The 13,075-nt window shown below is 43.8% G+C and overlaps 1 protein-coding gene across 3 annotated transcripts in view; it reads right to left on the bottom strand.

Moving 5' to 3' along the window:
• Positions 1–12,965, bottom strand: part of DROSHA (drosha ribonuclease III) — a 102,891-nt gene extending 89,926 nt beyond the window's left edge. Inside the window, exons 1-4 of one of the 3 annotated variants that reach the window (XR_013345226.1) lie at positions 12,822–12,965; positions 5,952–6,800; positions 2,801–2,893; positions 1,555–1,786 (exon numbers count right to left, since the gene is read on the bottom strand). Coding sequence is in view for 2 of the 3 variants with exons in the window: in XM_077810763.1 (XP_077666889.1) it covers positions 1,555–1,786; positions 2,801–2,893; positions 5,952–6,793 (1,167 nt within the window). In the remaining variant the exon portion in view is untranslated. The remainder of the gene's footprint in view (positions 1–1,554; positions 1,787–2,800; positions 2,894–5,951; positions 6,801–12,821) is intronic. The other 2 variants (XM_077810763.1, XM_077810762.1) reach the window with 2 other exon arrangements.
• Positions 12,966–13,075: the final 110 nt, after the last annotated feature.

Raw genomic sequence — 13,075 nt, 5'->3', positions numbered from 1 at the left:
GGGCATTCTGCACCAAAAAAATTAAAAATTATGCGCCAAAAAAATAAAAATTCTGCATACAATATTTTAAAATTCTACAAAATTCTGAAAATTTTATTTGTCAAATAAATGTGGAGACTCCAGCATAGCACTAGGGAGCACAGGCCACTGGCTGCACAGAGGTGGGAGTTTGCAGAGCTTCCTGCAGCCAGGACTAGCAGCTGAGCCTGGTGCAGGGTAGGAGCCACCACCTGGGTCTTCCCCAGTCCCACCTCCTGCCCCACAGTGATTTACCTCTTTGCCAGCTGCCCTGGGCCCCCAAAGCATACTGCTGGGGAGAGTCGCATGACCACTGTTGTGGCTTCCCTTTGCTTCCCCATCAGAACGTCATTTTTCTGTGAGGAAGCAAAGAAATCTGCAGGGGACATAAATTCTGTGTATGCACAGTGGTGCAGAATTCCCCCAGGAGTAAAGAATGTGTGTTGAAGGCTCCTGCTCATGATCTACCAGAGCCCAGACCACAGGGGCCAGACGCGCTGAGACCCAGGCAAAGACCTGGCTATCCACAGAAGCCCACTAGGGAAAGGAGTCGCAGGAATTTTACCAGCCAATGACCCTAGAGATCCAGAGGACCTGTGGACTACAGCATAGGAAGACAGGGTAGGAAGTAGCCCAGGGGAACTAGACATTGATCCGGTTGTGGAACCGGGAACAGAGCCAGTTTGCTTTGAACGGATCCCCACTGACTCAGTGGTGAATTCACTCACTGCTGATAGGGCCCTAGGCTGGTGGAATAGGGAGGGCCTGGGTCTCCCTAACCCAGCACCAACCCACCCCGGGTGGTAAGCCACCCCCTGCCTGGCCACCAGGCCATACTGCCCCACTTAGATAACCAGTCCTATTGACTTCAGCTCCGAGGACATACCGCCCTGGCCTGCACGAAAGGGCAGCCCATCGACTTTGACTATTAGGCCATCCTGCCCTGCATCCAGAACAGTTTACCTGACAGGGTACACTTGCCCTGCAACAGAGGCTTTGCAATATTAATATCTTAAAATATGGTGTGGTTTCATCATTCCAGAATGAACAAATGACAAAATCAACAAGACAAAAAACATTTCCTAGAAATGGTCCAGTGTAGCATGGGAACTTTGTATAAAATTACTAGGACATATGTAAAGGCATCCTTTCACCAGCTGACCCTGATGATAGAGAACTGCATTCAATTGTACACTGTCGTTATTGGTAGAGCCCTGTGCAGATACAAAATCTGCATCTGATCCGTGATCTGCAAACATGGTCCACAGATATCCACAGATTTGCAGGCCTCTCGATATAAAATCTGGATCTGCATCCATCCGCTATCCGCAAACATGGTATGCGGATATCTGCATCTGCGACTACATTACCGAAATACAAATATCGGACAGGTGATGAAAAGAAAACTGGAGGGAAAAGAAAACTGGGGAGCATTAAGCACTGGATAAAACAAAAATGTAAAGCTGTTAAAATGCTTGTAGTAATCATTGTATAGAAGGACAGTACATAGTAACTGAGGGATCTTCATAGACGTACCACTTGATCCATAGGGTCATTTGAATAGTAACTTTCTGAATGGGTACAACGAACCCATACAGGCTTGAGCAATTCTTCCTCTTCCTCTTCATTTTTTTCAGAAATGATCTCCTCTGGCTCTTTGTCTTTAATAGCAGTGTAATTCTTCTCTTTACTGGCACTTTGATTCTCTGACCACCTCTCTCTCTCCTCCTCCCATCGAGGTCTCTTTCTCTCCCGGCTGGGGGATCGGCTTCAAGGGGAGCAAAGAAAGAAAAGCAATCACAAGTTGTTTTTCTTTTTTAATATTGATATAGTTATAATACAAAATGAATAGTTTACTTCAAATCAATAGATCATTTTGCCATATGACTTGTAGCAGAGTTCAGTTGGTATTTCCTTATTTTAAGGGATTAACTTTCAACAGTAAATATTAGTTTTTGGTACAAATCTAATATATGGAGTCACTTAGCAGCAACTCTGGAATTAAGACTGAAAGCCCTTTAAAATTTTAAGGCCTATTTTTGACCACATTGTAACTCTCAAAAATACCTCATTTTAGCCTAAAATGTTTATTTTCACACTGAATGAGATTTGGAGGGTTTTTTTTTTTGTTTTAGTTTTGTTTTAAAGGTTTGAAGCAAATCAGCCATACTCTGAAAAAGTAAACATTTTTGTTTTTTTAAAAGAAGGGAAGACTGGCATTAAAATTTATCAGCATGAGTATGGAATGGTCATATTATTCACATAGACAGAACCCTTTTCCACCATATCAGATTATCATATATTCGCTATTCACTCTGTGTAATACGTGAAAACTTTATTGGTAGTGTTTTAGGAAGTTTTCAAAAAATTATTGGGACTATTTTTTGTATCCCTCCACCCATAAAACCAATAAAGCTATCATGAGGCCAGCGATATAGAGCTCAGACAAAGCCATAAAGACCTCTAAAATGACCTAAAACAGTTATCCTACACAGAACGATGTCATGATTTTAAATTCGGTGATCTGGGTACCTGATAGGCTAGCACTTGGTGCTAAGGAGCTTCCACTGTGCAGCAGGGAAGTCCACAGTTCATTGGTATAATTTTCCTGTTTCTAGCTTTGTAGGGCCTCAAGATATCAAACTTTAAAGTCATGACATTTTCATATAAAGAAAAGCTGTTACCAGGCCAGGACTTAATCTTGCCCGTCCTGAGGCAGATATATGTACACGTACACATGCACAGCCTGATAAGAGTTTCAAGATCAAATATCCCATCTTACCTCCCTGTTCTTTTGTAATCTTTTCTGTAGGACCTCTCCGAAGATGGCGATCTTCGGCTATCACGATGCCTATGTCTTTCCCTCTCCCGTTCCCTTTAAGAATTTAAAACAAACAGGTTAAACAGGAAATCCTGAATTTTGTAAACACTGTTCCTGAAACAGCATGGAACCAGTTTTAAGTCAATTGTCAGCACTGTTGTAAGTTGTGGGTTCCAACGGTTAGATTCCACAAAACCTGGAAGCTTTGTGGTGACAATCTATTCCCCAAAAAATTTATGACAGACAGTCCCCTCCACCTTCCCTGCTTTCATCATAAGGACAGCTATCTTAATATCCTATTAATTTATACTCAGTATAGACAGCCGATATAGTATACCATCAGAGCCACTCCCATTCTGCCTGTCGTTCTTCTGTTATAAATGGAAGGCTTGCTTACTCCATCTGCTACCATTCTCTTTCATTTAGAGACTGAGCAAGAAACTATTCAGCACACAATAACTTCAGAATCACAGCAATAATTCAAATACATTTCACATACAAGCCCTCTGACCTTCATAGCCACCTCAGAAGTGCATAAAAATAAACTAAGATAGCCAACCAAAAAAAAAAAAGAGATGTCTCCACAGCCTAATGACGATGACCCCCATCCTGTGAACACTTATACATGAGTAAATCTACAGGCACAAGCAGTCCTAAACACCACCACTCCCGATGTTCTGTAGCTAGTGGCCTTCACTCACTAGCATAAACTGGCACTTTTTACAAGCACTGTATCTGCATGACAGCTTAGAATTCTAAAATATTATTTTGTTTCTCCAAGATGTTTTTTTAAAGAAATGTTCAGTTGAAGTAAAAAAAAAAAAATCAGATCCAGAAGAAGCTCCTGCAGTTGTTTTCTGTTGTACTGAGCAATGAGGTTTACATGGATACTTCTCAGACCATCCCCAACCATGAACCAGTTATTGTCACAATTCCAACATTGTGGTTGCCATTATACAACCTATATCTTACAACATTTAAAAACAATTTCTTGGGGGCAATTCTTAGAAGAAACCAGAGATCTTAAGGCTTCCCAGGGCAAGTTTGGAGATTGTATTTCAAGGTTCAGGGCGTCAAAAGGCTGAAGTTTAGCTAAATAGCTGTAAAATTTAAATCATGGGATTCCATGGTTATTGTTTCTCAATGATTTCCACACATCAAATGTACTCCATTTATGAATAAAAATATATTTCCCCTCAACTGCTACTCCTGTAAGCTCATCCTGGGCTCCTTCCTCCTCACACATCACCATCAGGAAAAAAGTTCTTGCAGGCCCCATTTGGCCATCAGTGACACAGATGTTAACTCACTGCTGTCAGTCAGATTGTACAGACGTAACTGACTGAAAGTTAGTAAATAATCATGTCGATGCACAAGGAGGAATAGATAGATGTCTGCTATCATAGCTGGGTTGGCTCTGCAGGGATAATAGGAATCTGAATCAAAGTTATTAACATACACACACACACACACACACATATATTTTTATACACATGCACACAAAAAAGTCTTGTAACCTTATGAAGTACGCATAGCCAAAGAAATTTAACACATGCTATCTACCCCTTTTGCACACTGACCCCCTTTCTTCATCTTTCCTTGTTGTGTTTTGTCTAAATTTAGAGTGTATGGTCTCCAGAGCAAAGCAAATGCCATCTGATTTGTTGGTGAACAGTGGATCAAAACAAATCAAAAGCAGAAAAATCTTTTTTGTCATTAAAAAGTGAACAAATATGACACCAAAAATACAGGGAAACCAGATTTCAGTGGCCTTAAAAATCTGTGAATCTATGGGCAAAAAGCTGCCATTTTAACATAGCTCCTTTTTGAGCAACACTGAACTTTTAAATTTGAAATCTAGTTTGTGGAATTATGTAGTGAATACTTAAGTCACCTACAACATGCACAATATTCCATAACCCTTTCTTTTCACGATGCTTGAATGTTGATCACATTTTGTTCTCTTTGACCGATACATGAGATTTTTAAATGATTGTTCCATTTTTTAAAACTCCTTTCCTTCGCCAAGTTCCTCAATAAAACACACTTCTCTCAAGAAGCCTATGCTATTGCAGAGAAGGGTTAAACTTAAGATAAAATCTCAAATTTTTAAAAATAAATGCCTGAAATTAGACATCTAATCCATACTTCAGACACAAAGATACTCAGTGAAAGTCGAACTAAAATGACAACACAAGTTGTAACTCCTCTGTTCATTCACACCCCTTAACTTAAGTCCTGTCCCACCCCTTCCTGAGTTTACATATTGGATAATTGGGTCTTGAACCTGCACAGAACCACACAGGCAGATCTTTAGGCTCATCAGGAGTCCCAATGAAGTCAATGATTCTGTCCCCATTGATACTAGTGAGGTTCTAAGTGAGAGCAAGGATTGGCATACACAGTTCTCTTTGCAGGATCACAGCCTTAGATTCCAAGTTCTTGGGGCATGGACCTTGCCTTCCTAAGAGCCTGTAAAGCACGTAGCCCTATGCTGGCTCTATACACAAGTTTGTAATAATCAACACAGAGTACCCCTTACTCCAGGCAGAAACTCTCCCTGAGTGTGAAGTAGCCAGCCACCATGTCTCTCGTGATCACCGAGAAATTCCATCACATCCACTGAGTGCCCAACACCAACAACGGGGAGTAGAAAACCACCATCACCACCACCAAGGGTGTGGGCCAGTGCTGTGCTCACATGGTGCAGAGAAAAGCAGATATTGACCTGACCAAGAGATCTGGAGAACTGACGGAGGATGAAGTGCACGTCATCACCATCATGCAGAACCTCAACAGTTCAAGAGCCCTGAACGATTCTTCAACAGGCAGAAGGACATTAAGGACAGCAAATATAGCCAGATCCTGGTCAACGGGCAGGACAACAAACTGCACGAGGACCTGGAGCAGCTAAAGAAAATCCAAGTGGATCAGAGCTTGTGTGTGCGAGCCCAGCACACCACAACAGCCGGGTGCTGGAGCAGAGCTGTTGGTGACTCTAAGAAGTAGTCTCTGCCTGCGTCGGCAATAAAGTGCTATTCCCAAACCAAAACATTTTCCCACTCCAGGCAACAGTTTGAGCCCCCCTTAAATTCACAGATCATTGATTTACCTGCTTCGTTCATAACTTCTGTGGCGAGGTGGAGTCCTTCCTCTGTCATAATCTGACCTGTGCCGACTGCTTTCTTGCCTTCTCCTGTCAGGACTCCTGCCTCGATCCCCCCGCCGATCCCCATGGTTACTGGGCCGGTGTCTGTCCCCGTGCATGTGACTATGTTCGCGGTGCCGGTGCTCATCGTAGTGCTTACTCCTCTCTGGAGACCTTCGTTCACTTTGGGCCTTTTCTACCTGATATTGGCTTGCGTGCCGGAAATGACTGCTACTGCTGCTGCTGCTCTGAAAGGAGTTTGAGTTCTGTTGATAACTATTAAAATTAGGAGGTGGGAAAGACTGCTGAGAATAGCCCGTAGAGTAGACAGGTTGATAATTAACTTGCTGCGGCATCACCGGTGGTGGTGGAGGATGAGGCATTGCAGGAGGTGGCATCATATAGGGAAAAGTGTTTTGTCCAGTAGGGGCCCCTGGTACTGGGGAATTACTGGGATTTGGGACTGGTGGAGGAGCAGGAGGGAAACAAGGAGGGACTGGAAAACTCTGCCTTACTTGATGGTTTGGAAAAGGTGGCCTCATGGGACACTGGCTGATTGGACTCTGAGTTGAAGGAGGTACCAGGGACGGATACGGTATAAAATCTGGTCTAGGAGGCACATAGCCTGTGGCTGGAGGGCTTGAGTAGGTAGTCGGAGGAGCTACTTGTTGGTCATATTGGTACTGCACTGAAGGCTGCTGAGGGTGAAGCTGTCTCAGGTTCTGAGGTCTGAAGGTTTGTGTTGACGTTCTTACTCCAGGTCCTCCTCGACCCCGTGGGCATCCTCGTCCAGAATGGAAAGACATCTTTCACCTTTCAAAGGAAAAGAAGAGATAAAATATATAATGCCACATGAGTCTTGGGGGTGGTGGGGGGTGGTTGAGAGCTAATTGTTTGCCACCCTTTTTAAGTCTCATTCTGTAACAAAGATAACTTCTTGAATATCAAGTTCCAGCCCCAACTGAAATGTCAAGGCACCCCTTGCTGCTTGTATCCAGTTCTGTTCAACTCAAGGGCAAAACAATCTCTTCCAAGAGCTGGACAGCAGATATTGTCTACAAGAGTCTGCTCTCTTTATATACAGCCTGGCGTCCTCGGGTATCAACCAGAAAACTTTCAGAGTAACAGCCGTGTTAGTCTGTATTCGCAAAAAGAAAAGGAGTACTTGTGGCACCTTAGAGACTAACCAATTTATTTGAGCATGAGCTTTCGTGAGCTACAGCTCACTTCATCAGATGCATACCGTGGAAACTGCAGCAGACTTTATATATACACAGAGAATATGAAACAATATCTCCTCCCACCCCACTGTCCTGCTAGTAATGCAGGACAGTGGGGTGGGAGGAGGTATTGTTTCATATTCTCTGTGTATATATAAAGTCTGCTGCAGTTTCCACGGTATGCATCTGATGAAGTGAGCTGTAGCTCACGAAAGCTCATGCTCAAATAAATTCGTTAGTCTCTAAGGTGCCACAAGTACTCCTTTTCTTTTAACCAGAAAACTGTACATCAGTAAATCAAACAATACCCAATGGTGGATCTAAGAACAAATTTGTATCAGGTGGAATGGGCCCAATCCTGAACCACTGAAATCAACAGTTTTGTCATTCCTCTCAATGGAGACAGGAGCAATCTGTCGCTGGCTCTCACTGATCCTCTGCATTCCAATAGCTGCATATTGGTTATTATTTCCATAAAAAACGCTCCTAAATCCCTAATCCAGTAATATGGTCTGCTAGTACACTGCCTGAGGAGGGCCAAAGTTTGACAAATGTTTACCAGGTCATTCATACCCCTGTTCATATATCTGTTTACCAGCCACTATGATGCAGAGCCTTCAAACACCAAAATTAATGAACTGTTATTAAAACAAAAAAAAATCACAGAATCCATGAATTTCGACTTCTTCAACAGCCATCCTATAAAGGTGCACAAGAGGTGGCCTCTCATACAATTTTAAACCTTGAGCATAAGGGTTTCACCAACTTTTCCTATTATATCAAATCCTACCTACCCTATTATCAGTCAAACGCAGAGACAATGGCAGTTTATGCTCCCTATTTTGGCCCCAATCCTGAAAAGGTTTATACTGTAATATACTAAACTTTATACACTGTAGGCAATCCCATTCAAGTCAATGGGACTACTCACAGTGTATGAAGTTAAGTACGTGTATAAGTCTTTTGCAGAATCAGTGAGTGCCTTAGATCATAAAGATTTTCCCCCTTGCGGTGGTTGCAAGCAAAATTTGCAGAATTGTATTAATATATGAGAACCAGACAGTGAAAGTGACTAGTCAAACACCATTGTTCAATGTGAGAAAAAAGGAAAAAGTGAAATATATAAATCGTACAAATAAATTCAATATTTAAAATTATTTCAATCTTGATATTCTAAGGGGTAACATAAGGAGGTTTATGGGGTGCGGGGTTAAACGTGATGTTCAACTTGACAGTATTCCTCTAAAACACAGACAAAACATTGAGCACCACCCACCGGCATCTTAAAATATAATTGGGGTAATTTCATATAACGGAGCATATAAAAACTAAACAACTTGTGTCAAAGATATAAAGTCTTCCTTGAATCATAAAGGCTTTGTCTACCCTACAAATATAACCATATTTGGGAACCTGCTTCCAACCTTCTTGTTTTCTAATCTAATTGGTGGTGCCAGTCTGCAAGGTACTCTGGACCGTATCGACATTTCACAATCAGGTGAAGGCTTGATCAGACCTAACTGAGAAACCAGGCTGAAGCCTTGATTTGTCCAGAGCTTCAGCCCTGTTATTTAACATGATTGAGATGCAATACTTCATTTATTAATTATTATTATTATTGGGGCTATGTCGGTGTCCACAATACACCTGGCAATTTCCAAACATACACAATCCTTTCATCCAAAGAACTCACAATCTAAGAAAACAAGCAACCCATGAAGGATGAAGAAACAAATAAAACATGCAATGATTTTAAAAGTAAGCATTAACTCCCCCACTTGCCATTTACCTAGCCAGATGCTCTACAAATTGGATGCATGTTTGCAGCCAAATTCAGGGATAACCAAGGCATAATCACATTCCCTGTTAATTTCAATGGAATAAATAGGCCCAGAGAGCCAATGGTATTAATGAGACCCTATCACTGCACAACAATTAAACATGGTTTGGGGTTTAGAGCACACAGCCCCCAGCAAGCCTAGTTCTGTGGCAACAACCACCATCAAAAAGAACTTTATCAGTTTTTATTAAAGATACAGAAAAAGAAGGAAAAAACATGTAAAGCATGAGACATATGAAACATTAAGTACTGCTTTCATTTTAACAGTATTCTATATTCCCTTTAATGGTAGGGAGTTTTTATAAGGAAACCTCCCTCCCTCCCTTCCCCCTCCCTGTTTGACAGACTGTCTGATTGTATAAATGATGGTAATAACTGTCCTTTTTGGGGAAAAGAGAAAAGGTTAGTTGAGATGAGCTGGAGCTGCTGTTGTTAAAAGTCTGACACTGCTATCTTTAAAAACACACACACAAGAATAGCAAAGATTAAAAATGAAGCTTCTGTTTCTGGCTCTTACTTGGTGAAACAGGCACAACACATGATCTTAGCTGCCACTCTGAGACCTGGCAAATTTGTACCAGTGTTGGGCTGTTTAGTATACTGTTTTTAGCTGCCTCTCTGGTCCTGGCTCACAGCAGCGTTGTAAAAGATGCAGTCTTGGCCAGTTAAGTAGGATTATTATTAGGCAGCGGCAAAAGGAGAAAGATAGGAAAGAGGAGAAATACAAGAAGGTTGGGAAGGAAAAGGACGCAAGGGAGATGATGTCAGCAGGAAGCCAAGTCTGACATTCCAGGTACCGTTCAGAACTTAGATGGCAGAGGTGATGAAGTCACTGGGTCCCTCTCTCTGGCCCAATCTGATCCTAGCATCTTTCAGGAGCAGGACAACAAAGGTCCAGTGGTGTTGTGGTGGATCCCAGGGTCTCTGGAGACAGTGAGCCTGGTAGCCAGGATGGTATTTTTATTCCTTCCAGTCCATGTGCTTCCACCTCATGTCATGACCTCCCCAGCAAAAATCGCATTTTTAAAGGACCCCCAAAAGGGGTTATGTGCAGAATAGTTCATTCCCTCATTATTTTGTTTACCAGTTAGGCCTACTTTCCAGTCTCACACTTTTCCTGTTTACCAATCATGATCTTAACACAATACTTGGGTGATATCAATAAACCAGTGGTCCCCAAACTTTCCAGCATTGCATCCCCCCGTACCCCTGTCTGCCCCCCGAGCTGAGGCCTGGTGCAGGGCCACACCCTGGTGCAGTTCTGGGGCCAAAAGTGAGGCCGGGGCTGCGAATGGAGCCACGGCCAGGGGCCATTGCTGGGTGCGGAACAGCGTCTAAAGGCGGGGCCAGAACAGAGCTGGGAGCAGAGCAGGGCTGGGTGGCGCTCACTCCCTCCCTACCCCCAATGGAGGCTGGCTTGGGCCCTGCAATATATCCCTGAATGTTCCTCCGCACCCCCCTGGGGGGCACACCCCACAGTTTGGGGACCTCTGCAATAGATCTTTCTGTTTGGACTAATCCAGCCTGTCTTTAATTTTCTGTTGACTTTCATCAACAATTTTATATAATGGACTAGCTGGACTTTTACCTTAGACAATTTAGAGGACAAATTCCTTAGGGCACAACAGTTCCTTAGAGCAGTCCACTGAATATATTTCTGCTGAGGGACCATCACATAAGAAGAAATAAACATTCTAAGGAAGGACTATATTTGTCAACTGTCTCTGATTACAATCCTCAATCTACTCACATCTCTCATGGAAATAATGTTCTCAGATTCACGATCATAATTTAGTCACCTTGCAGATAACAAAGCATGGATTTGAAAATGAAAAGTTATGGAATAATATGGAATGCACAAGTCATTTCAAAGTTCCCTCTGCTGCAGTTTTCATTTAGCTTCATTTTGGGTCCACATTTAAACTCCAAGCTTGGTCTACACTTTAGAGTTAGGTCAACTTAAGGCAGCTTAGGTCAACCTAATTATGTCAGTGTCTACACTAGAATGCTGCTTCCATCGAAGTAAGTGGCCTCCTATACCAACATAATAACTCCCCCTCCACAAAAGGCATAGCGCTTATGTCAGTGTAGTTACTTACATTGCCTGTTGGCTGTCATTCTTCTCACTCTCACAGCTGGAGCCCCCACCCTGGGGTGACAACCCAACTGTGAGCCAGCATGGTGCTCAATTTCAGTGCAGGGAACCTACTGCCAGTGAAATTGACATTCTTGTCAGTTTCATGACTTCAGCTTTGAGCCCTGCACTGCCACTCTGAGCCTGAGGCAGCCCTAAAATTGACAAGAATGTCAATTTCACCACTGGTAGGCTCCATGCTGTGCAACTTAGGGGCAGTGGGCTCAATGCTCAGGCTGTCACTTCAGAGCCAGGGCTCACGGCTGTCAGTGCCCCACACTCCTAAATTAAGTTAACCTAATTTTGTAGTGTGGACAAGCTCTAATAAATTCTTTTCTTCCCACAGATACTACGGTGATGACAGCTATTTAACTATCTAGACACAGATATACCCAACCCATACTAGCAATCTAGAAGCGTGTTGTTTGAGCAAAGTCCTCTGAAAGTAATTGCTCTATTTTTGCTCCATCCTACCTACAGAGCCATATGTCTGACCTTGAAACCAGAAAGGGTAGTGGCAAGAGGCTATCAGACAGTCAGTCTGAGAGATATGACAGGGTTGTATAAGCAGAGCATCACGTTTAGACCTTGTTTAGACTTAAAAGTTGTTTTACCAGGTAGGGGCTATTTCAGTTAGGGGGGTGATATTTTTAATTGCATAAAAAGTGACTACAGATATTCCTTTTCCTCTACAGGAATAACTAAAGCACCTTTATACTGATATAACTGCATCCAGAGTAGTGGGGCTATACCACTTTAAGTCTACCAGTATAGTTATTTCCTTTCCCATACAACAACAGCTGTACCACCATAAGTATCTTTTTACTGATATAACTGCATCCACACTAGAGTTATACAGTTTTGACTATACCAGTACTGTTAAAGCATCACAACTTTCTAGTGCGGACAAGCCCTTAGCCATGCACCAGATGCACGGGAAAAACCTTGAAGCCAGGCAAAACTCTGATGACTTGGGATTTTGCCATCAACCAAAAAAGAAAAGGAGTACTTGTGGCACCTTAGAGACTAACCAATTTATTAGAGCATAAGCTTTCGTGAGCTACAGCTCACTTCATCGGATGCAAGTAGCTGTAGCTCATGAAAGCTTACGCTCTAATAAATTGGTTAGTCTCTAAGGTGCCACAAGTACTCCTTTTCTTTTTGCGAATACAGACTAACACTGCTGTTACTCTGAAACCTGCCACCACCTTGTAACTCAACTCAACTGCTGCACACACCAAACAAAAGGCAGGGGAAAATACACAGGTCTGTAGCCAGAGCTCTACAGGAGGAGGGGGGGGGCATCCTGACATAAATCCCAGGCCCAGGCGAAGCTCATGGGTCTGGCCGGGTTTCTGGGCCCCCTCCATTGAACCCAAAAAGGCCCAGTGAAAAGGAGAAAGGACCACGTGAATCGAGCCTAGCCAGCTCCAACGCTACCCAGAATCCTGAGCAAAGCACCCAGCCGGGAAGGAAAAGGAAACAGAGGGGGGACTGGGTTCCTGGGAAAGGAGCGGGAGGGGGACTGACTTGGGGAAGAGGGAGCCCCCACCTAGCTGTAAGGGGGGAGGGGGAGGATCGCTCTCCCTCCCTCAATCTGACCCGCTCTCCTAGCAAGGGGGCGGGAGCATCCATCCTACCTGCACGAGCCCCCCTCGCAGCCCGTGGAGCCGGACACCTGCGGCGCAGGCCGGGCACCAGCCAGGCAGACACCGGCTCCGGAACAGGAAAGGGGAGGGAGGAGCATCCACACCGCGCGGACGCCCCGCCGCAACCATCCGCGCCGGCTCGCTGAGAGGGGCGGGCAATGGGCCGGGGAAGGGACCGGCGAGCGCCGAGCCCCCTGGCGGCCCCTCTGCCCCGCGGGGGAGCCCCAGCCTGGCCCGCGGCGGTG

This window comes from Eretmochelys imbricata, chromosome 2 (genome assembly GCF_965152235.1).
Source record: "Eretmochelys imbricata isolate rEreImb1 chromosome 2, rEreImb1.hap1, whole genome shotgun sequence".
In the NCBI taxonomy this organism is placed as follows: domain Eukaryota; kingdom Metazoa; phylum Chordata; order Testudines; family Cheloniidae; genus Eretmochelys; species Eretmochelys imbricata.
This window is presented reverse-complemented; position numbering and strand designations above follow the sequence as displayed.